This window comes from Oryctolagus cuniculus, chromosome 13, assembly GCF_964237555.1.
Source record: "Oryctolagus cuniculus chromosome 13, mOryCun1.1, whole genome shotgun sequence".
Classification (NCBI taxonomy): domain Eukaryota; kingdom Metazoa; phylum Chordata; class Mammalia; order Lagomorpha; family Leporidae; genus Oryctolagus; species Oryctolagus cuniculus.
The window spans coordinates 2,514,113-2,534,391 of record NC_091444.1 but is presented as its reverse complement, the minus strand read 5'-3'; the positions used below and the strand labels follow the sequence as shown (position 1 = coordinate 2,534,391).

The 20,279-nt window shown below is 46.0% G+C and overlaps 1 protein-coding gene across 13 annotated transcripts; it reads left to right on the top strand.

The window, feature by feature from the left end:
- Positions 1–319: 319 nt before the first annotated feature.
- Positions 320–19,609, top strand: IVNS1ABP (influenza virus NS1A binding protein). Of its 13 annotated transcripts, none has more exons than XM_070055046.1 (15): positions 320–529; positions 6,176–6,397; positions 8,329–8,458; positions 8,659–8,828; positions 8,965–9,040; positions 10,065–10,238; positions 10,548–10,673; positions 12,011–12,118; positions 16,086–16,215; positions 16,443–16,667; positions 17,084–17,205; positions 17,301–17,427; positions 17,513–17,644; positions 17,760–17,933; positions 18,871–19,609. In XM_070055046.1, the coding sequence occupies exons 3-15, from the start codon at positions 8,348–8,350 to the stop codon at positions 19,122–19,124; spliced, it is 1,929 nt and encodes a 642-aa protein (XP_069911147.1). In that variant the 5' UTR covers positions 320–529; positions 6,176–6,397; positions 8,329–8,347; the 3' UTR covers positions 19,125–19,609. The 13 variants fall into 13 exon arrangements, with proteins under 13 accessions (XP_069911147.1, XP_051677006.1, XP_069911154.1 ...); XM_051821046.2 differs by having other exon boundaries at positions 324–529; positions 12,011–12,139; XM_051821047.2 differs by lacking the exon at positions 320–529 and adding an exon at positions 1,418–1,674.
- Positions 19,610–20,279: the final 670 nt, after the last annotated feature.

Below are 20,279 nucleotides of genomic sequence, written 5' to 3'. Positions count from 1 at the left end.
GACGCCCCTGGGGGCAGAGCCACTCCCCTCCTTTGCATGTCCCTTACTCCTGGGACACTGGGTGATCCTAACCAGTGCGGTTGGTGGCTGCATTTGAACCAGAGCGGACTCCCAGAGCCTAGCACCTCAAAGTCTGATCTCGTCGGCGAACTGAGCAGGTGCAGGCTTAGCCAACCGTGGTGCAGTGGGCGCCCAGTCCACTCCGCCTGGTGTCCTCTGGAAAGGGGCACGTCTGCACAACAAGCAAGGACACAGTGTAGACTGGACGCGTGGCCACACGCCAGGCACCATCCCGGGCTGGGCAGGGGCGTGGCCCTGTCTCTGAGCTCAAACCACAAGCCAGGCAACCTCCCAGGGCCGGGCAGAGGTGGGCAGCCTGGCCCGCCGCGCTCTGGGCGCTCAGCCGCCAGAGCGCAGACCACCTGCTTCTGCCGTTTAAGCCACGGTCTGCGGGACGGCGATGCGGTCTTGGCGCACTGCTAACAGTGACGAGAAACACGGCACACAGCGGAGCCCTGGAGTTCAGGAGGTGGGTGCGCGAGGCGGGATCGGGGACAGTGATGCCAACATGGCAGACTGGCCCCATCTCCCGGTTCATTTCTCAAGGCCCACGCGAAGCAGGCACTCAGGACGCTGGTGCTCTCATTTTGAAGCACTCTGCGACCAGACTTTGGAACTTGCTGCCTGAAAAGGCCGACACGACCCGCAGGTTCCTTCTCCCAGTTTCGGCCCGCGCCCCACAGGGGCTGGGCACACCGCGTGGCCGCACGCAATTCGGCCCCTCCGGCCTTAGGAGCCGCGGGCGCGTTTCCGGTCACAGCGGCGCCGGCCAGAGCGGGCTGAGTCCCGCGCGCCCGCCCCGGCCCGGGGGGCGCGCAGGTGCGAGCGGCGGCCGGCCCCGTCTCCTCAGGAAAAGCCACAAGCGGGCGCCTTCGTTCTGCCCGGACTCGGCCATGTTGGGGGGTGGGGACCAAGACGCCCCCGCCTCCGGGGGCCGCTCCCTGGCAGCCGGTTTTCCTGAGGCGGGGAAGCCGCGGTAAATCCGGGGACACGCGCTCCCGCGGGCGTCGGCGAGGAGGGCGTCACAGTCACCCCCGCGCGCGCGCCGCCGCCCTCAGGGCCAGGCACGGGCGGTCAGGCCGGGGCAGGCGCGGGCCGCGAGTCCCGTGGCGCGGGGGCCTCCCGCCTCGAGGCCCGGGCCTGCGGAGGCGCCGCACCGGCTGGGGCGCCCGCCGCGATCACCCTGCGCCGACCCCGCAGCGCCGCGGAGCCCGCCGAGCCGACGGGGAGGGGCGGGGCCGGGGGCGGGGCCGGGGCGGGGCCTCCCGACGGCCGCCTGTGATTCGCCGCCGGCGGCGGGCCGGAAGCGGGCCGGGGGCGCCGGCGGCGCGGCGCACGTGGTGACGTGCGCGGAGGCGCGGCGGCGGCAGTGTCGGCGGACGCGCGCGGAGGTCGGTCGGCCGGTCGTGCGGACTGCGAGGCGCGGCGCTGCGGCGAGAGAGGAGCGCGCGAGCAGGCTCCCGCGAGCTCCGGTGGCGCCGTCTCCCCTGGCCGCGCGGACGGGCCGCTGCGTCCTGCGCCGCCTCGACCTCCGCTGGGCCGCTTCCCGCCCGCTGCCTCCTGCCCGCCGCGGCCCCAGAGATGCACTTCGCCGTCTCCTCAGACATGAGCCAGGTAACGCGCGGGGCGCCGGCGCGCCCCCCGAGGCCGCCGGTCCCGCCGGAGTGGGCGGCGCCGCGGGCCTTTGTTCCCGCTCCACGTTGCCCGCGTCTCCGGCCCGGCGCGGCGCGGCGCGGGGCGGGGCGGCCCTGCGCGCGGCGCTGAGTGACTGCGGGGCCCGCCAATGGCGCGCGCGCGCGCGGCGGGCTTCGCCGCCTGGCCCGGAGGTCCGAGGACGGCCCCGCAGCCCGCGCGGGGCGCAGACGCGGCGGGCGGGCGGGCCGGGGACGGTGACGGTGACGCCGGCCTCGGGGGAGCCGCGGCCGGGGCGCGCCGTGCGCGGTGACCTCGGTCGGCGGCGAGGGCCGCGTCGTCCTGCGGTCACTGCGCCCCGGTAGTGGGCGGTGAGGGAACAGCTCCGGGCTCGGCCGGCGCCGTGGACGCGGGTGTAGTGTGGGAGTGGGAGCGAGCGCGCGTGGGCCGCTGGCCTCCGCCTTCCGCCGATGGGCGCAGCCGGTAGGTACGGGTCTCGGTGGCCATTGTTCGCGGTGCGGGTCTGCCTTGCTAACCCTCTCCCGCCCGAGACCGAGCGCTTCGGTTTCCGCCGTGGTTCGGAGGTAGCGTCTTGAATGACTTGCTGTTGGAAGGAGAGGCTTTGTTTCTTACTTGGGTATTTGAAGGGGTAAGTTTTGAATTATTTTCCTGTTAGGGAAATCTTTCCGTCTTTGAGACTGCGATGACGTCCCTCTGAAGTGCCCCGGCTGTGTGACCTGCCGCCACACCCCGCAGCTAGGAGGTCCTGCACCTGCCGCGGCGCGTGGACGGAGGGGCTACGGGAGCGTGGTTTCTGGGCTTTGTTAGCACCCCCGGAAACGCATGCGTGTCTGAACTTGTTCACTGTGTTACCACCTTGCACAGGCTTCTAGGCCTACCCCTCGGTCAGTATTGGCCCATTTTCGATAGCACCCCGATGAGCAGCAGCTGTCTCAGTGTTAAATGTCCCAAACTAAATTCTTGCTTTCCTTCCTTGTCTGTGATGCTTCCTGAAATTCTTACTGTCGGTAAGAGTCTTCCCGGGCCTGCTTAGGGGCCAAACGCCAGTGTGCACCATCTTCATGGTTTGCCCGTCTCCCTGTTCTTGCCCGCGGGCCCCCAGGCTTGTTTCTCTAGCGTGCCCCATGCTTCCTTGTTAACGTTCTTCATCTGCTGTGGGTGCTTGGCGTTGTGTAAACCTTAGAATTGGTCTCTTACTTCCCCTCCCACAGTTTGCAAGTCTACACTCTTGAAATCAGAGAGCTGCAGTTTCTGGAATTCGTGTGCTGTCATACCATTTCCCCCCTTTTGTCCCAGCTTTTTTTGCTGCTTAGTTTATCTGTCCTCCTGGCTGGTAAATAAAGTGTTCAAGGCTGGGGAATTAACTCCATTGTGTTAGGAGCATTCCTTTCCAGTTTGTGCCTGCTGTGTTTGGTTCCGCAATGTTAGTGCTGTAATGAAAGAATTACAGCACTATGAGATTAAAGGCGTGGAGCAAGTGAGTGAGTTTTGGTGTGGATTATGGTGCTAGTGGCTTTAGAAGTGATGTTGGGACTGGTTTTGAAAAGCTCTGTTGCTTTTTGTGTTGTTTACTACCCTTAAAGGGTTGCCTTTAAGCTGAAATATTTGTTAACTTGCCTTGGGGTTTGAGGATACATTAGAAGTTTGGTGATAAGGTTTTATGTAGCTCTTGCTGAAGCCAGAGAATTTTGGAGAGGCCATACTGTGCCTGTCCTTTTCACAGCTGGAGGACCTGTTGAATTGTGTTTCGTGAAGGTAATCTTTGCGGGCTGTGATAACTTATGAACTTATGGGTGTTACTAAAGCAGTGTAATTACTCATTTGTGAATCTCCTCCCTTTCTTGGACTGGCCATACTAAGGAAGTGAAATACATTTTCTTAATCAGAATATGTTGTGTTTGACCCTAGTTCTGTTTTTTAAATGGATCAGTTAAAAGTGTATTTTAAACACCAAGTAAAATTCCAAGTTTTTTTTTCTAAGATTTATTTACTTGAAAGGCATAGTCACCAAGAGAAGGACAGAGAGAGAGAGAGATTGAGATTTATCTTCCATCCACTGGTGTACTTCCCAAAGGACCACAACCACCAGGGCCTGGCCAGACTGAAGCCAGGAGGAGCTTCATCCAGGTTTCCCACATGGGTGCAGGAACCCAAGTACTTGGGCCGGCTTCTTCTGCCTTCCCAGGCAGCTTAGCTGAATTGATAGTGGAGCGGCCAGAACTGGAACCAGCGTCCATGTGGGATGTCGGCATTGCAGGTAGTGGTGTAACTTGTTACGCCGCAACACTGGCCCCAAATTCTAAGTTTTAAACCCTTAATATGATTCCTGGATGTTTGGGCTTTTGATTTGGCCTTGCAAAGGAAAAAATTATTCCTTTTTTGTTGTTGTTGTTCCTTAAGTTATTGTGTTTGGGTTTCATGGACCAAGTAAGAGTTGTGAATTTGAGGAGGTAGTTTGAGGCTCTTGATTTACCCAAGCCTACTTTAAACATGAAAGTAAGTGTGGTCTTTTAAAAACAAGGTCACATTAGCTTAAATGTGATCTGAATTTGGGCTAGCTAGGGCCGTCCTAACCATAGATAATAAAGAGGTGAGGTTCATGCTAAGAACTTGATGCACTAAAAAGCAAGTGCTCCATTTGGACTCACTTTGTTGCAAAACTCCTAACAGTGTTGTACAATTTGTATGCCAAGAGTTGCTTCAAAGTTTCCAAAAGACTGTAGTATTTTTAGCCTATTTTCCCCCCAAGTTTAAGGTGGGGCATCCAGGTAATCAAACATATACAATGCCATTTTTTTGTTTAGATCAAGACAAGTTTATGAATAAAGCTAGTCAGTGTTTGAACTATTTAAATTTACATATTACAGGATTTTATTTGCTTTTCAAAGGATGCATTTTAATCATATCTGCATAATTTGAGGTTTCCTCCCATCCCTCTTGTTTTGAATGCATCTTAGGAAACTGGAGAGGAGCTTCCAGCCAAGCCTGTGAGTTGCCCCCCCCCACACACACCCAGTATACACCACAGATAAAAGATTTCCTTAGTTTGAGCCAACTGTTGGCTGAAAATGTTGGAAGGCTTTTTTAAACATAGTGTGTTCTCTGTATGCATGGTATTATGTTTATCTGGGAAAACATTTGTTTCTTAAAGCAAGCTGAATTAGCCAACCTAAATAAACATGTGGAACAGAGGAAATCAGTATTGCATGATGATATGGTAAGGTTTCGATGCAGGAGTGAATGTTAACAGCACTCCCAACCTGAGCTGGAATACTCAGGTTTCCTTAAAATGGGGATTATGGAAACACTAGTTGGGACGTGGGGACCCTGCACTCACTGACAGTGCACGTGTTGTACTTAGCACAGTAGGGTTGTTGAATTAATGCTGGATTGGCCTTCAGTAGAGTAAGGGTAATTATTCACTTTGACGTAATTATTAAAATTGTGAATTTGATTGTATAAAGCAAATCCAGGTAATTTTTAAGATGTCCATTTTTTAAATTGTGGGCATTATTTCAAGTAATTTTTTACTTAGTTCTAGTTTCCTGAGTTAGATTGTGTTGTAATAGCAGTTCAGATAATTAAAAAACTAACTCCCATCTGAATTCTGGAGTAACTGACAGGTGAAAATAACGGAGAGCAGCAGTTGGGTAGGAGGCTTGCTGACCCTGACTGGTGTTGCATTTCTCTTTAAGAAAAGTGAGGATGCAGAGTAGAGGCACTGTGTTTTCCTTTTTGTTTGTGGATGTTTAGGCTGGCTGTGGTAGGGGAAGTGGGGTGGATTGAAAGGTGAGCAGTCTTCCTGGGGCCCTGAAGATGAGCAGATACATTGAAGTACAGGGCAGACAAGCTGAAGGATGCCAGATACCTTTCATAGACGGGCCTGTATGTGGAGGATGGGGAGAAAGTACCCAACTGTGGGGGTTTGGCTGAGGCCCTGTGGTGGTAAGATTCCGTCTGGCAGAGGTTGGGTTAAGGGAGTTGCAAGTAGAGAGTAATTGAACAAAGGTACAGAAGCAGAACGTGCAGCATGTGTTCCGAGGAACAGTGTATTCCCATTTGGTTCAGTGCCTAAATGTGGTTTACTGACTCCTAAAAAAGCAGGTTTCAGGTGTGCCTATTGGTTGAATTCTAAAGAAGAAATTGAACAGTAAAGAATGTTAGACTTAACAGTATTTATGATTTTCTCTAATTCTTATGCTTGTATATACCACTTAGCAATAAATCATTCATTCCTTCCCTCTGGGGAAGTTTTTTTTTTTTTTTTTTTAAGATCATCAGATTAGTTGCAAGGCAAGTGAAAAGTGTTTTTGTGTAATTAGATTTGTTGGTTTTTAATGCAGTGTGAATATTTTGGTGTTTAAATCAAAAATCTCTTGAAGATGGGGAATTCTTTTGTATGTTGTATGTAGATTTGGTCTTCTCATTCTGAATATCTGACTTAGATTTGTCATTGTTTTAGATTATGATGCATCATTCTCACAGAAGAAATTCGTGTCTATAGCTTTTAAGGACTGATTACATCATTTCCAAGCCTGATAGTTTTGGAGTCACCTTTAGAGCTTGACACATCTGCCGTCACTTCAGCCACCTGTCTTCGCCTGAACCGTGACACAGTGCTGGGCATTGACACTCCTTTGTTTTTGGATTGTTTGCAGAAATACGGTTCTCATCACTGGAGCAGGCAAGTAAACTCAGTGCCCAGTAAGACATTTCTCTGAAGATTGTGCTGGGTACAGTAATAGCCTTTCATGATTTTTTAAAGGGCAGACAAGTCAGTACTCGTTTGAATATGAATATGAGAAATATTTCTGTTTACCCTGTCTATGACCTATGTTGACTTTAATTCAGTTACTGCAAACTGAAATCTCCTATTAATGCTCTTTATTGATACATTTTATGTAGTCACTTGTTTACAGGTAAAGGTTAAATGTGAAATTTTCTCGAACTTAAGTGTCTGTTATGTAATCCTAATAAAATGATTTGTAATAGAGGAAGCTCACTAAGGGAAAGATGTAAATTCATATTTACCTCAGATTTCAAAACATACTCAAAAAAAGTCATTTGGCAACAGTGACAGAACTTTTCAGACTTTCAAGTGTGTTTCTAGTTAAGGGAGGAAGAAGTTGGACAATTTCCCACATCCAAATCTTCATTATATATAAATTTGAAGGATAGAGTCACATTGAGGATTCTTCAAAGGAACTGAAAAGAGGTAGTTTTGGGGTCTCTGTCGTGTGTGTAAGGGAATACGACAGCCAAATCCAAGGAAATTGTATGATGTGATGGTTACTGCACGTCCTTCCAGCCTTTTGAGGCTGCTCATTACAAAGGCTTGAGCCAGGGCAGTTCCATTTCCTTTTTTTTTTTTTGACAGAGGAGTGGACTGTGAGAGAGAGAGAAAGGTCTTCCTTTGCCGTTGGTTCACCCTCCAATGGCTGGCGCACTGCGGCTGGCGAACCGCGCTGATCCGATGACCAGGTACTTATCCTGGTCTCCCATGGGGTGCAGGGCCCAAGCACTTGGGCCATCCTCCACTGCACTCCCGGGCCACAGCAGAGAGCTGGCCTGGAAGAGGAGCAACCGGGACAGAATCCAGCGCCCCGACCGGGACTAAAACCCGGAGTGCCGGCGCCGCTAGGCGGAGGATTAGCCTAGTGAGCCGTGGCGCCGGCCTTCCATTTCCTTCTGTTCATAATAAGCATGCTAACAGGCATAGAAGCCTGTCCTGAATTCTTGAGATAAACTGCTGCATGAATCCTTAAAAAGATTTATGACCAGGGGCCGGCGCTGTGGCACAGTAGATCCTCCACCTGTGGGGCCAGCATCTCATGGGCGCTGCTGCTTGTCCTGGTTGCTCCTCTTCCAATCCAGCTCTCTGCTATGGCCTGAGAAAGTAGTAGAAGATGGGCCAAGTGCTTGGGTCCCTGCACCCGTGTGGAAGACCTGGCTCCATAAAGAAGCTCCTGGCTTCGGATGGGCCCAGCTCCAGCCGATGCAGCCATTTGGGGAGAGATTCAGTGGACGGAAGACCTTTCTTTCTCTCTCCCTCTCACTGTAACCCTACCTCTCAAATAAATAAATCTTTAAAAAAAAAAGATTTATGACCAGTGCATTGGGGGTACAAAGACTTGGTCACTCACCAGAATTGTTTTCAGCCAAGTTTTTATGTAATAAAAATTTTTTTCTAAAGATTTATTTATTGAAAGGCAGATTTAGAGAGAGATAACTGATAACCTCCATCCACTGGTTCACTCCCTTGATTGCCGCAACAGTGAAGGCTAGGCTGGGCCAAAGCCAAGAGCTTCTTCCAGGTCTCCCATGCGGGTGCAGAGGCCCAAGCCCTTGGGCCATCTTCTCCTGCTTTCCCAGGCTCTTTAGGCAGGGAAGCCGGATTGAACGTGGAGCAACTGGGACATGAACCAGTGCCTGCATGAGCTGCAGGTGGTAAGTAGCTTATCCCGCAACACCACAGTGCCAGCCTCTGTGTGATAAGATTTTTATATGCTATTTATAGGATAAATTTGAGAATATAGATTCTATATTACTCTTTAAAATAAACTTTTAGAAACCACCATTCGTAAGTAAAATAACTCAGCCCTTTTTGCCATTTAGCTAAATTTATAAGGAAAAAATGATTCCCAATGGATATTTGATGTTTGAAGATGAAAATTTTATCGAGTCTTCTGTTGCCAAATTGAATGCCCTGAGGAAAAGTGGACAGTTCTGTGATGTTCGACTTCAGGTATTTTAAACTTCATTGGAAACTTATAGAATTGATCTTTTATTGTTAAGTTTTTGGATTTGCTTATTTTTTCCCTGTAGGCATTTAATGAAAGGACTTTTAAACAGAATGCTATACCTAGAAACGTAAGAGAATCTGGTATAATTAGCTAAAGCCATGTAGGTCCACATACTTCTGATTTTAATTCTTCATAATTTTAGGTCTGTGGCCATGAGATGTTAGCACACAGAGCAGTGCTGGCTTGCTGCAGCCCCTATTTATTTGAAATCTTTAATAGTGACAGTGATCCTCATGGAGTTTCTCATGTTAAATTTGATGATCTAAATCCGGAAGCCGTTGAAGTCTTGTTAAACTATGCCTACACTGCTCAGTAAGTACTTTGAAGTAAAGCATTTAATTAGGGAACATCATTAGGAAATTTCAAGTCTCTCTACACAGATTTAAGTATCTGTGCTTTAAGGCCTTGGTATCATGAAGAACTTTTTTTTTTTTTTTTTTTTAAATAGGTTGAAAGCTGATAAGGAATTAGTAAAAGATGTTTATTCTGCAGCAAAAAAGCTGAAAATGGATCGAGTAAAGCAGGTAGAGTATCAGAAGTCATAAACAAGGATCACTGTAACTAGACAGTCTGATTGTGTGTGATCTGAATGCAGAAGTTACCATAAAACGTTTCTTTAATCTCAAGAACTTGGACGTGTCCCTTTCACCCCAGAGAACAAGGTGCGTTGTTCTGTTTGGCTATAGTAGTAATGGAAAAGATCACACTTCTCTCAGAAAGGTAATTTGACTAAGTCTTGGTTTTTTAACAGTGTCTTTGGTGGGCTGGCTAAGTCAGTTTCTGACAGCATTATTACAGTATTCACCTGTTCTTCTATCTCAGTTCTTTGTTCTGCTGTACCTGGTGGTGGCTGTACTCCATCTAGAATTTGGCGCCAGTGAGAAGTGCTTAGTGGTTAATAGGGAAAAGGACGTTGGGTTGTCTGAGGCTGAGGGTCAGTGAACTGCAAGCCAGAGGCCAGCTGCTTGTTCCATCAAGTTTTATTGGAACTCAGCCTCATGTTTGTTCACATGTGATCACAGCTGCCTTCCAGCCACAGTAGACTTGAGTAGCGACAGGCGATACGGGGCCCACAAGCCTGAAATACTTACTGTCGGGTCTTTAAGAAAAAGTTTGGTATGCTGGTCCTTCCTGTGATGCTTCCCCGCCAAAAAAAAAAACCCTTGATTTACAGCATGTGCACCTGAGTTTCGTGTGCCAGGCCCTCCTGCTGTAGTTGTGGTGTCGTCAAAGTTGTTTCCCAGTTTTCTTTTGCTGCAGCCAAACTGAATTGCCTGCTGCATCTTCCCCACACTTGGTCTGTGCCAACATAGCCGTCATCTCTGCTGTAGAGCCCAGTTCTGGCACCGCCTCTCGGGAAGCCTCACCTTGTAGTTTCAGTTGGTCACCTCACCGTTTGCCACTGTGTGGTTCCTACTGTTAAACTGGTTGTTTCAAGTGATTTTGATTCGTCTTTATATCTTGTGTAGTGTTTTCACATTGACGTCAAGTAGAACTTGTTGAATGACATTTATGTGAAGATTGACACCATGGTATTTTTCCGCTAAGGTTTGTGGTGATTATTTGCTGTCTAGAATGGATATAACCAGCTGCATCTCCTACCGAAATTTTGCAAGTTGTATGGGAGACTCCCGTTTGTTGAACAAGGTTGATGCTTACATTCAGGAGCATTTGTTACAAATTTCAGAAGAGGAGGAGTTTCTTAAACTTCCACGGCTAAAGGTAAGGGGTAAAAGTTTATAAATAGATGATGCCAGGTAGTTCTAGGCACAGAATCTTTGTCCATGCTTCAAGAAAATGAGTAATGGTTATGAAAACAATTTCTTGAAATTGTTATTCTTAGAGCAGTGGGCTTTGGTCTATTAGTTTATTTGCTTTTTAAAATTTTGGCTACTGGTTTAGTTACAGGTTAGACAGAATAAGCAATATGGAATGCAGTTGGGCATCTGTGACATGTTTGTTATGAAATTGAGAGCTGAGAACCAGAAGTTTCAACACTGATGTGTGTGTCATTTCTTTCCCCAACTTTAGTTGGAGGTGATGCTGGAAGATAATGTTTGCTTGCCCAGCAATGGCAAATTATATACAAAGGTAATCAACTGGGTGCAGCGTAGCATCTGGGAGAATGGAGACAGTCTGGAGGAGCTGATGGAAGAGGTTAGTTTTAAAGTAAATGGGATTCAACAATCCTTAAAAATTATTTTGCTATAACTTGAAGGATTCCCTTTAACTTTTATTTTATAACCATGACCCTAAAGAATTTAAATTTTGCTATAGGTACCCCTAAGCTGAGAAACAGGGGGGGTGTCCAGGTGAGCTGAATGAACTGTTCAGTTTGGTCTTCTGCTTTTCTTTTTTTATTTCTTTGCTTATTATGTGCTGTTAACTTCCTTTAAAGTGGCATGTAATTTGCTTTAGAAATGGGAGGTGGTACTGAGATTTTCTGTAGATTCTTGATTTTTCTTCACAGGTTTTTGCTTTTAATTTGACAAGTAGGTAAAAGCTTCTAATGGTTGTTCCTCCCCATTGATTTATCTCCCCATAGGTTTATTAACAAAACTAGGATACCCAAGACTGAAGAAGCCAGAAGAAACCTCAAGTGTATTGACACGTAAAGAAGCAGCAGTCCTGCCCCAGTTCTCCTAAGAAAAACCGCTGTGGGCAGAGAACGATGATGATTTAACGGTGTTTACTCCTTTACAGGGTTCTTATCTTTAAAGCTTTGTGTCTTTTTCACTGGTGTTGTTCACACGTACACTCACTCACTTAATTTGGGCTACTTTTAAAAACACATAAGAGAAACAAAATTGATGGAGAAATGGTGGGAATTAAAAATACACAGGTGGAGCAGTGGAGTGACAGTGAGTTTCATCCACATGACCCTCTCAGCTGCAGACTTGCTGGATCTGTTAGGCCTAGGGAAACAGTGTCGTCCTTGTGTTCTGCTTCGTAAGTCCTGTATGATTTCCCACTGGAAAATCAGATACATTAGCCGTGTATTAGCATCTGCCGAGGGAGATACCTCCACAGCTTGCTTGAATTTTTGCATTTGTTTTTCTTAGTTTTTCTTAACATTGTCTACAGGAGAGAGATGTTTATGCACATCAGACCATTTATCTTCAAAGGTGTAAACTATATTCAGTATTTTGTTGTAAATATGTGTATTCCTTGAGTGCATATGTTGTTGTACTAGTACCTGTTTTCTTAATGTTGGAGAGTAGAAATTATGAAAAATTGAAGATTTCTTTGAAGCCAGTCCATCCAAGGAGTTCAACCAGTAGTAGATTTTGTATATGATTTGGGGTTTTTGTTTTTGCTTTTTAAATTTTTACCACCATGATGTACATTTTTCTTTACTGCGGGATCCTGCCAGAGTAAGCTGTCAAGGAGCACAAGCAGCACGGGAGGTTGCCGTGAGGCGTTTGTGTGATCTGCGTACAGTGGAGTAGCCGTGGTGACAGTAGCCACATGGGTGTTCTGTTGCTGTTTTGCAGGTTCAAACCTTGTACTACTCAGCTGATCACAAGCTGCTTGATGGGAACCTTCTAGATGGACAGGCTGAGGTGTTTGGCAGTGATGATGACCACATTCAGTTTGTGCAGGTACACATTGCACAGTCTGAGGTAACCTCAGGGTCAAGTTTGGCTAGAGAATTCTATAGCTTATAAATTTTCCTTTAATAAAGGAAACTAGATGAAGTTCATTGATATAACTGTACAGAAATATTTTTGGGAGAAAACCAGCATATTTTAGGTTTCCTGGCATTTTTGCCTTATGAGAAGAAATTAGGAAACTCCATTTAGTATTTTTTTTTATCATAAAGTAGAATTTACAGCTAGGAAGGGCCAATAAGATGAAACAATGTAAAAAATATTTGTTATTTTGGTTACATTACCAGAAATAGTTGTGTGCAGTAGACGTGACTAATGGACCCAATTTAAAGGTACATGGGGGGGGGTGCTTACATTGTTGACAGCTCTCTGAAAAAAGGTTTTTTGGGATGTTTAATTACCTAGCAATCTCATAACTTGAATTAGAAATGGTATAGTTAAGACCGCACAATGTTAAAAACTTGAGAGGTTAATCACAAGTTACAAAGTTGAAAGTGATTGAGCAAAATAAATTTCAAAAAGCACCGATGTGTTGATTGAGTTACCCTGCCTTTTATGAAAGCCATTTTGACTATCCCCCATGTCTTTATTGGGGAAATCGTACTTATACGTGATCACTAACTGATAGAGAACAGATATCGCAGCTAGCTTACAGACAAGTAACATCCGGAAGGCACACAGATTGGAAGTGTCACACGGTGCAGACCCATGTAGAACTGCCCAGGTCAAGACAGGTTTCAGCATCCTGGAAGCCTTTCTTTTGCCCTCTCCCCATCACTGCTCCTAACTTGTTGACATAATCAGTCGGTTTGCTTGTCTGTAAAATCTACAAATGGTCATGAAGTGCGTGTGCTTTTTACGTGGTCTTTAGCTCAACCTTGTTTCTGTGAGAGAGAAGCTGTAAAGTAGTCTGAATCCACCCAGATTAAGGATTGTTGTCCTCAAAACCGGAGAGGGTAAATGGTAGTCAGTGGTAACCCGGATAGATGGTCATCTGAGCAGATGTTAGCTCTGTCTAGTCCATTGGCAGTAGTAAGTGGTTATGTTTACTTTTGAAAACTAAGATAAACTAGTTTGAGAACTTTGTGTCTTGAATATTTAGGTATTTCCCCTCTTACTGTAAACATTTAAAATTAGCATTTTGTAGAGTACCTTTTTCAACAAGCAAAGATGGCCCAGTAAGTGGCAGGCTGTGGTCCTTGGCATGGAGCCTCAAGAGTGGGGAAGAGGCAGTTTCTGCTTGCTGGGCCGGGTAAGAGTGGGCAGAACTGTGCCGACTTGTCTGACCTGTCTGCCTGAAGCCTGAAGGGGAGAATGCCGCAGAGGCGAAGCTGACATGCTGTGGGAATGTCTCCAAGGAGGCACTAGGCGAGCAGTCTTGGGATTACAGGAGTTCACGTGGCAGGCAGAGGGAGCGTGCGATGCACGCTGGGGACTGCGGGTCCCAAGACTGGGCAGGTGGGTAGATGCCGTCTGAGTGAGACTTCGGCAGTGGAAAGCTTTCACTGAGGTTTAGATGACTGAGTGATGCAAACAGATAGGTTTCAAAGCTAGTGATGAAAAACAGTAAGGGGTTGGAGACCCAAGGATTCATTAATGGTCATATTTTAGACAAATGGTTACCTATTAGGTGGCAGTCTCTGGACATTGGGATCCCAACTGATTTGTGTCTGACTTTCCAGCATTGCTACCTTGGACCATTCCTGTTTTCATAAGCAGGCACATGTGATAGATTAGAACTTGGGAGACTGGTTTGTAAACTGTTGCAGGCAGTAGTTCAGGTTTAAAAAAATTAAAGAGGGCTTAATCTAAAGGCATGAAGACCAAGATAAATTCTTTATAGACACTGGTAGGTGGATACTTCAAAAAGTACATAGAAAATGAAAATATAAAAGAAGTTTATTTTGGTATAAAAATTTTGAAATTCATGCATCGTTTTCCATAATACACACTTTTTTGTGATACAGAGGATAAGTAGGCCTCAGCGATTGCTCAGGAGGATTAAAGGAAAGGGAAGGTTGGGAGAAGGAGTGGGATTCTGACGTGTGACGAGATCACGAAGGTAAAAGGCTACAGAGACATTAGGCCTCAGGAATAGGAAAAGGAGGCTGAGCAGAAGCTGTTAAGGATGTAGGACGACAGTTAGAATCTGATGTCATAAAAGCTACCTAAAGTAGAAGGAGGGCAAACTGTAAACTCCCAGGTCCACCTCGGGGAGGCTGTGTAATGAAAGAAGGGAACTGGTAACTCTGATAATTCTTTAATGGATTAAAGAGTTAACCTGCATTTTTGTTACCATGGCTGAATGCTGTAGCCCCTTTCACATTCATTTCCTCTTGTTTGTAGTTCATACAGGAGAGAATTTATTTTACTTTTAAATCTGAAAGGCAGAGAAAGGGAGCTTCCATTCCTTGGCATTCCCAAATGCTGAAACAGCAGGAGCTGGGTCAGGCGGGTGTCCAGGTCTCCTGTGTGGGTGTCAAGGCATGCATTAGCAGGAAGCAGGAGCTGGAGGCAGAACCAGACCTTGAACGTCACGTACCACTGTGTGATGTGGGTGTCTTACTGCTGCACCCAACTCCTGACTCACAAGTTTTCTTAAACAGTAAAATCTCTTAACATAAGCCTTGTCCTTAGTGCTAGTCTGGACCCCTTACCACAGATTGCAATGGGATCTTCTGCACCTTGTAATTCCTAATAGCAGAAAAGGTTAGCTTTCTGATGACTTGCAACTTGTCACAGTGTAGAGTGGGCTTTGTTCTCCGAATTCCCAATGTTTATTTTATCCCAGTTATCTTGGGAAGTGCATACACGTGTTAATCTGTAAGATGGTACAAACTGCCGCGCTCACTGATCCCGGGGGTGATGTGAATGAAGTGCCTGATGGCGCTGAAAGTCTAAGTGGAGCCCAGTGACCACCAGGGGCGTGACCTGTCCCCTTTTCAGGACGTGCTTGCTGAACTACCTGGACTTCACTGTTGTGGACATTTTTCTAACAGCTTCTAGTTGCTACCAAGACCTTTTACTTGTTATGTGGCTTTTTGTTTCTAGTGGCAACAGGAATTTCCATTACAAATCTTAGTAATTTGTGTGGTTTGGCCTTGGGGACCAGAGTAAGTTGCATGAGCAGACTTTGCCGGGTACTGAAGGTGTTCATTTGGCAGTTCCTCTGAGCAGTCCTGATTCTTCACATTGCACATGCCATGTCCGTGAGAAGTGGCCAGGGCTGACATGATTGGAAGAAAGCCACAGAAGGAAACGAGGGCATGTGTCTGTGGTTCCTTGACAGTGGTGTGGGAATTGGCAGTGTTGCCCCATTTCTCCCTCTTAGCATTCCTGTGTACTCCAGCTTTATGAATATTTGGTTCTTTTAGTATTAGTATTGTTTCATTTCTGATTACTATTTTTGTTATTGTGTTTGTATTTTTTCTTAGAAAACTACTCCATAATATCTTTAAGGCAGCCCGAAAGATAACAAAGTTTAAATGTTTCTTGGAATTGCCACTGCTTTATAAAACCTGTGCTCACTGGCTGGCATTATGTAAAGGATACACAATATTCTAACAGTTTCTTGGAGACAGTTAAATATGTTCTCCCATTTAGAATTTATAATGTCTGTTGGAAGATTCTGTACTTGAAAAATATACGTGAACTAGGTGGAGTATATAGGTGATTTTTTTTCCTTCCCCTCACTTCTCGTTTATGGAAGGATTCTGATACTTGAACTGCAGCGTCAGGCTGAGCTTGGTTTCTGCCCAGGCCAGCTGTGCCGCTGTAGTTCCTTCACTTTGAAATGGAGATGGAAGTAGGCCCGTGGTTTCTGTCCGTTGGACAGTGTTGCTTTCTGTGAAGCGTAGTGATGGCTTGGTGTGTGCAGGGATGTCGAATAGCTCAGGTACGGAGGTGCACCAGCTGTAGCCTCTGGCTAGGTGTCTGTAGCTGCCTTTTGGTTTTGCAGAAGAAGCCACCACGTGAGAATGGCCACAAGCAAATCAGTGGCAGCTCCACTGGATGTCTGTCTGCTCCCAGTGCTGCCACGCAAAGCCCTAAGCATGAGTGGAAAATCGTTGCTTCGGAAAAGACTTCGAGTAAGTAAATGACTCTTGTCAAATTATCTTCAGTGGTCTATTTTTAAGGAGTGCTGTCCATTTAATACCTGGAATGGACTATTTCAGGAGAGAAACTCAAAAGCAGTCAAATTTGAAAAATAGATTGTTCCAGTGTAGGAACTAAAGACTGGAATCCAGTTCGGGATCTTACAGGAACCAGAATTAGTGATAATTGCATCTTAAACGTGGAACTCTTATACTTGCAGATAACACTTACTTGTGCCTGGCTGTGCTGGATGGTATATTCTGTGTTATTTTCCTTCACGGGCGAAACAGCCCACAGAGCTCACCAACAAGTACTCCAAAGCTAACTAAGAGTTTAAGTTTTGAGATGCAACCAGATGAGCTAATAGAAAAGCCTATGTCTCCTATGCAGTACGCACGATCTGGTCTGGGGACAGCAGAGATGAATGGCAAACTCATAGCTGCAGGTAAGAACAGACCCGTTGGAGGTCCATCAGAAGCAGTAACTGGCTAGGCCCGCAAATGGGCATCCACCCTTGCTTGTGGCATGCAAACTCTGGAAGACAGGTGATGCCTTCTCCCGTGGCATCCCAGTGAAACAGAGCAGCCTCTAAAGGGTATCGAGCTTACATAAGATGCAGGTCAATGTCTGATTCTGGTTTTCAGACAATTAAAAGTGGGTCCATTTTTCTCTCAATTCAAGTGATTTAGTCCCTGATACTGTTGTTCTTCAACTGTTACATGTAGATAAACCATCAACCTCTGGGCCCTTCCAATTTTTTGATACTTTTTTTCTTGGAGTGCAGATGATTTAAGCCATTCTGGACTGGAAACCCTGGTCCAGTTTGTGATCTTAGACACCTTTTTGCGATTCTGGTTCTAGGTGGTTATAACAGAGAGGAATGTCTTCGGACCGTTGAATGCTATGATCCACATACAGATCGTTGGTCCTTCCTTGCTCCCATGAGAACACCACGAGCTCGATTTCAGATGGCTGTACTCACGGTAAGCGCACTGCATTGCAGAAGCAACCCATGTTTAGCTGCTTTTCAGAGCCTACCTGAGAAAGGTGGAAATTCTCACGTCTCACCTTGGCACAGGGCCAGCTCTACGTGGTGGGTGGGTCGAATGGCCACTCCGATGACCTGAGTTGTGGAGAGATGTATGACCCAAACATAGATGACTGGACTCCTGTTCCAGAGTTAAGAACTAACCGTTGCAATGCAGGTAATGATACTTTCCTTACGGAGACAGCCAGCATGCCAAGAGGACAGTTGGATTAACCATATGATCACATTTTGTGTTTACATAGGAGTGTGTGCTCTCGATGGAAAGTTATATATCATTGGTGGCTCTGATCCATATGGCCAAAAAGGACTGAAAAATTGTGATGTCTTTGACCCTGTAACAAAGTTGTGGACAAGCTGTGCTCCTCTTAACATTCGTAAGTTTTTTTTTTGGGGGGGGGGGTAAGACCCGGGGATCAACCATCGGTGTGGTAAATACTTAACATTTTGGGGAGGTGTTATATTGTTATTAAGTTTGACTTGATTTTATAGGTAGACACCAGTCTGCAGTCTGTGAGCTTGGAGGTTATTTGTATATAATCGGAGGTGCAGAGTCTTGGAATTGTCTGAACACAGTAGAACGTTACAATCCTGAAAATAATACCTGGACTTTAATTGCACCCATGAATGTGGCGAGGCGGGGAGCTGGAGTAGCTGTTCTGGAGGGTGAGTTGGGGATTTGGAGAGGTGAAGAGCCAGGTAGTGGCAAGAGTCTGCTGGGTGACAGTAAGCCTACACCGGTTTAACTGAGAATTCAGAAGCGGCCATCTGGGTGCAGTGGGTATTGCTCTTAGAAATTGTCTTTTCTAATCAGACACTCATAGTAGTTGATCCGTGAAAGTATTCACCGAGCTTAATCAAGTCCGAAGTCACTGTCTTCCATAAAACATATCCACAATGCATCATCTTGGGTTTGAGTTTCCCTTTCTTCAAAGCTAGAACATAAGAATTTTATTTGCAAAATAAAGTAAATGGAAATTCTTAGTCTTTTCCCATTATCTACTCCATTCCTTAACTATAAGTAGAACCCTTAGACTATTTTAATAAGTCTTCCAAAGTACTAAACATTTTTATTAATTCCTAATGCAAATTGCATTGCTTCTGGAACAATAGTTAGCTGGTGAAAGCTTCAGTGTGTAGACCCAGTAGCAAGCAGTGCACTCGTCGGGAGCCTTAAGTCTTTATACTGCTGGAAAACCTGAGAAGTTCTTCAGTTACCTGCCCTGCTTTCCTATAACTTCCTTTGAGAGACTCAAATAGAAAATTCCAGTGCAGAAAACAGGACTTGTCACAGCAGTTGCGTTGTTAGGCAGATTGCCAGTTCTGCATCTTGTTCCTACAGAGTAGGGAACTGAGGTAGGATCACACGTACCTATTTAGGTGGTGCTGCTGCTGCCCGCACCCTACTCCCACGTAAGTTTTCCTAAGTTCTGAGTGGGAATTGGTTTTTATTGGTTTTGTTCATGTACCCAGCTTCTAATGTGCTTGCCACAATAGTAGACATTTAGCAAGGACACTTTTTTTTTTTTTTAAGCAAGACAGACCTAGAGGGTTACTCCTTGTTGCATAGACCTCTAGACTGACCATCTTGTTTCTTTTCTAGGAAAACTGTTTGTCGGTGGTGGCTTTGATGGTTCTCATGCCATCAGCTGTGTGGAGATGTATGATCCGGCCAGAAACGAGTGGAAGATGATGGGAAACATGACTTCACCAAGGAGCAACGCTGGGATCGCAACTGTGGGAAACACCATTTATGCAGTGGGAGGGTTTGATGGCAATGAGTTTCTGAATACGGTGGAAGTCTACAATCTCGAGGCAAATGAGTGGAGCCCCTATACAAAGATCTTCCAGTTTTAACAAACCCTCTGAAACTAACAGGCTTAGTGATGTAATTGTGTTCAGTAGAGGCACATTTGTGAATAAGGAGGGTGGGTGGGAACGGACGTTGCTGAAGGCAACACAGAGCTTTTGCATATTGCATACTTCAGCCATGCTGGACATACTTTTCATCGGAAAGGAGTGCAGAGATGAAGATCTGTTTCGTGTATTTTTAAGATTTCTTTGGTTGTTTTACTTACTGGAAGTTGATACTGTAAAAAGAATAAACCGAGAATTGATTGGGCACATCTTTTCAAGTCCCCTCCACGTTGGTTTTGCCGGCTTGTGCACTTTGACTCATAAGCTCTGTATTATGGGATAGTGGGGGTAGGGTTTAAAGCTGTAAGCAGGGTTTTTTAAAGGGCCCTTTTTCAATAACTGGAACACTCTAACAAATACTTATTTAACTAGATGACAGTAAATATTTTTGTTCTCATTAAAGGAAAGTTGACATGCCTATCAAATATTTAATCCTTTATTGTCGCCTTTTTGTAGCTTTTCATATTCTCGGCAGAGTGTTGAGGTACAATGTGGTAAATCGAGCTCACTGGACGAGCATGGGACTGAGGCATTTCTTTTAAATACCCAAAATACAGGCTTTGCCTCGGCAGTCATTTTTTTTTCTTTTTTGAGAATGCAGTGCTGGGGTATTTGAATGGAATTGCTAAACAGTGCATAGCTGTGAGGCTGATGTGTGAAACACTGGTTTGAATTACGGCTTGTTGAGAGTATATTTTATATAGCAATACATTTAATACTTGGTAGTTAACAACAGTGAAGTACTTTGTCTTCTGATAATTCCCGTTTTCTTCTTTTGTCATTGGCAATACAGTCCTGAATGGTAGCTCTCGGTTGTGAAAGAAATCACTTTAAGCTGTCCTGGGTTTGTGAATGGAGCCTTTATTTATCAGAACTGTGGGGTAAATCTGGGTGGGATGCCTTGGTGTCTCGTGCGGGTGCTGTGCACCTACTTCAGGGCACTGCAGTGACGGCGTCCTTCATGCTTGCTGCTGGCCCACACACATTAAAGGTGTCTTGCAAGAAATGCACCATGGGAGTAATGTCCAAATGTTGTTTGTGTACTCGTTAACTAAGAAGGTCATTGAGCAGCGTTTCCAGTAACAATGAGCTTGT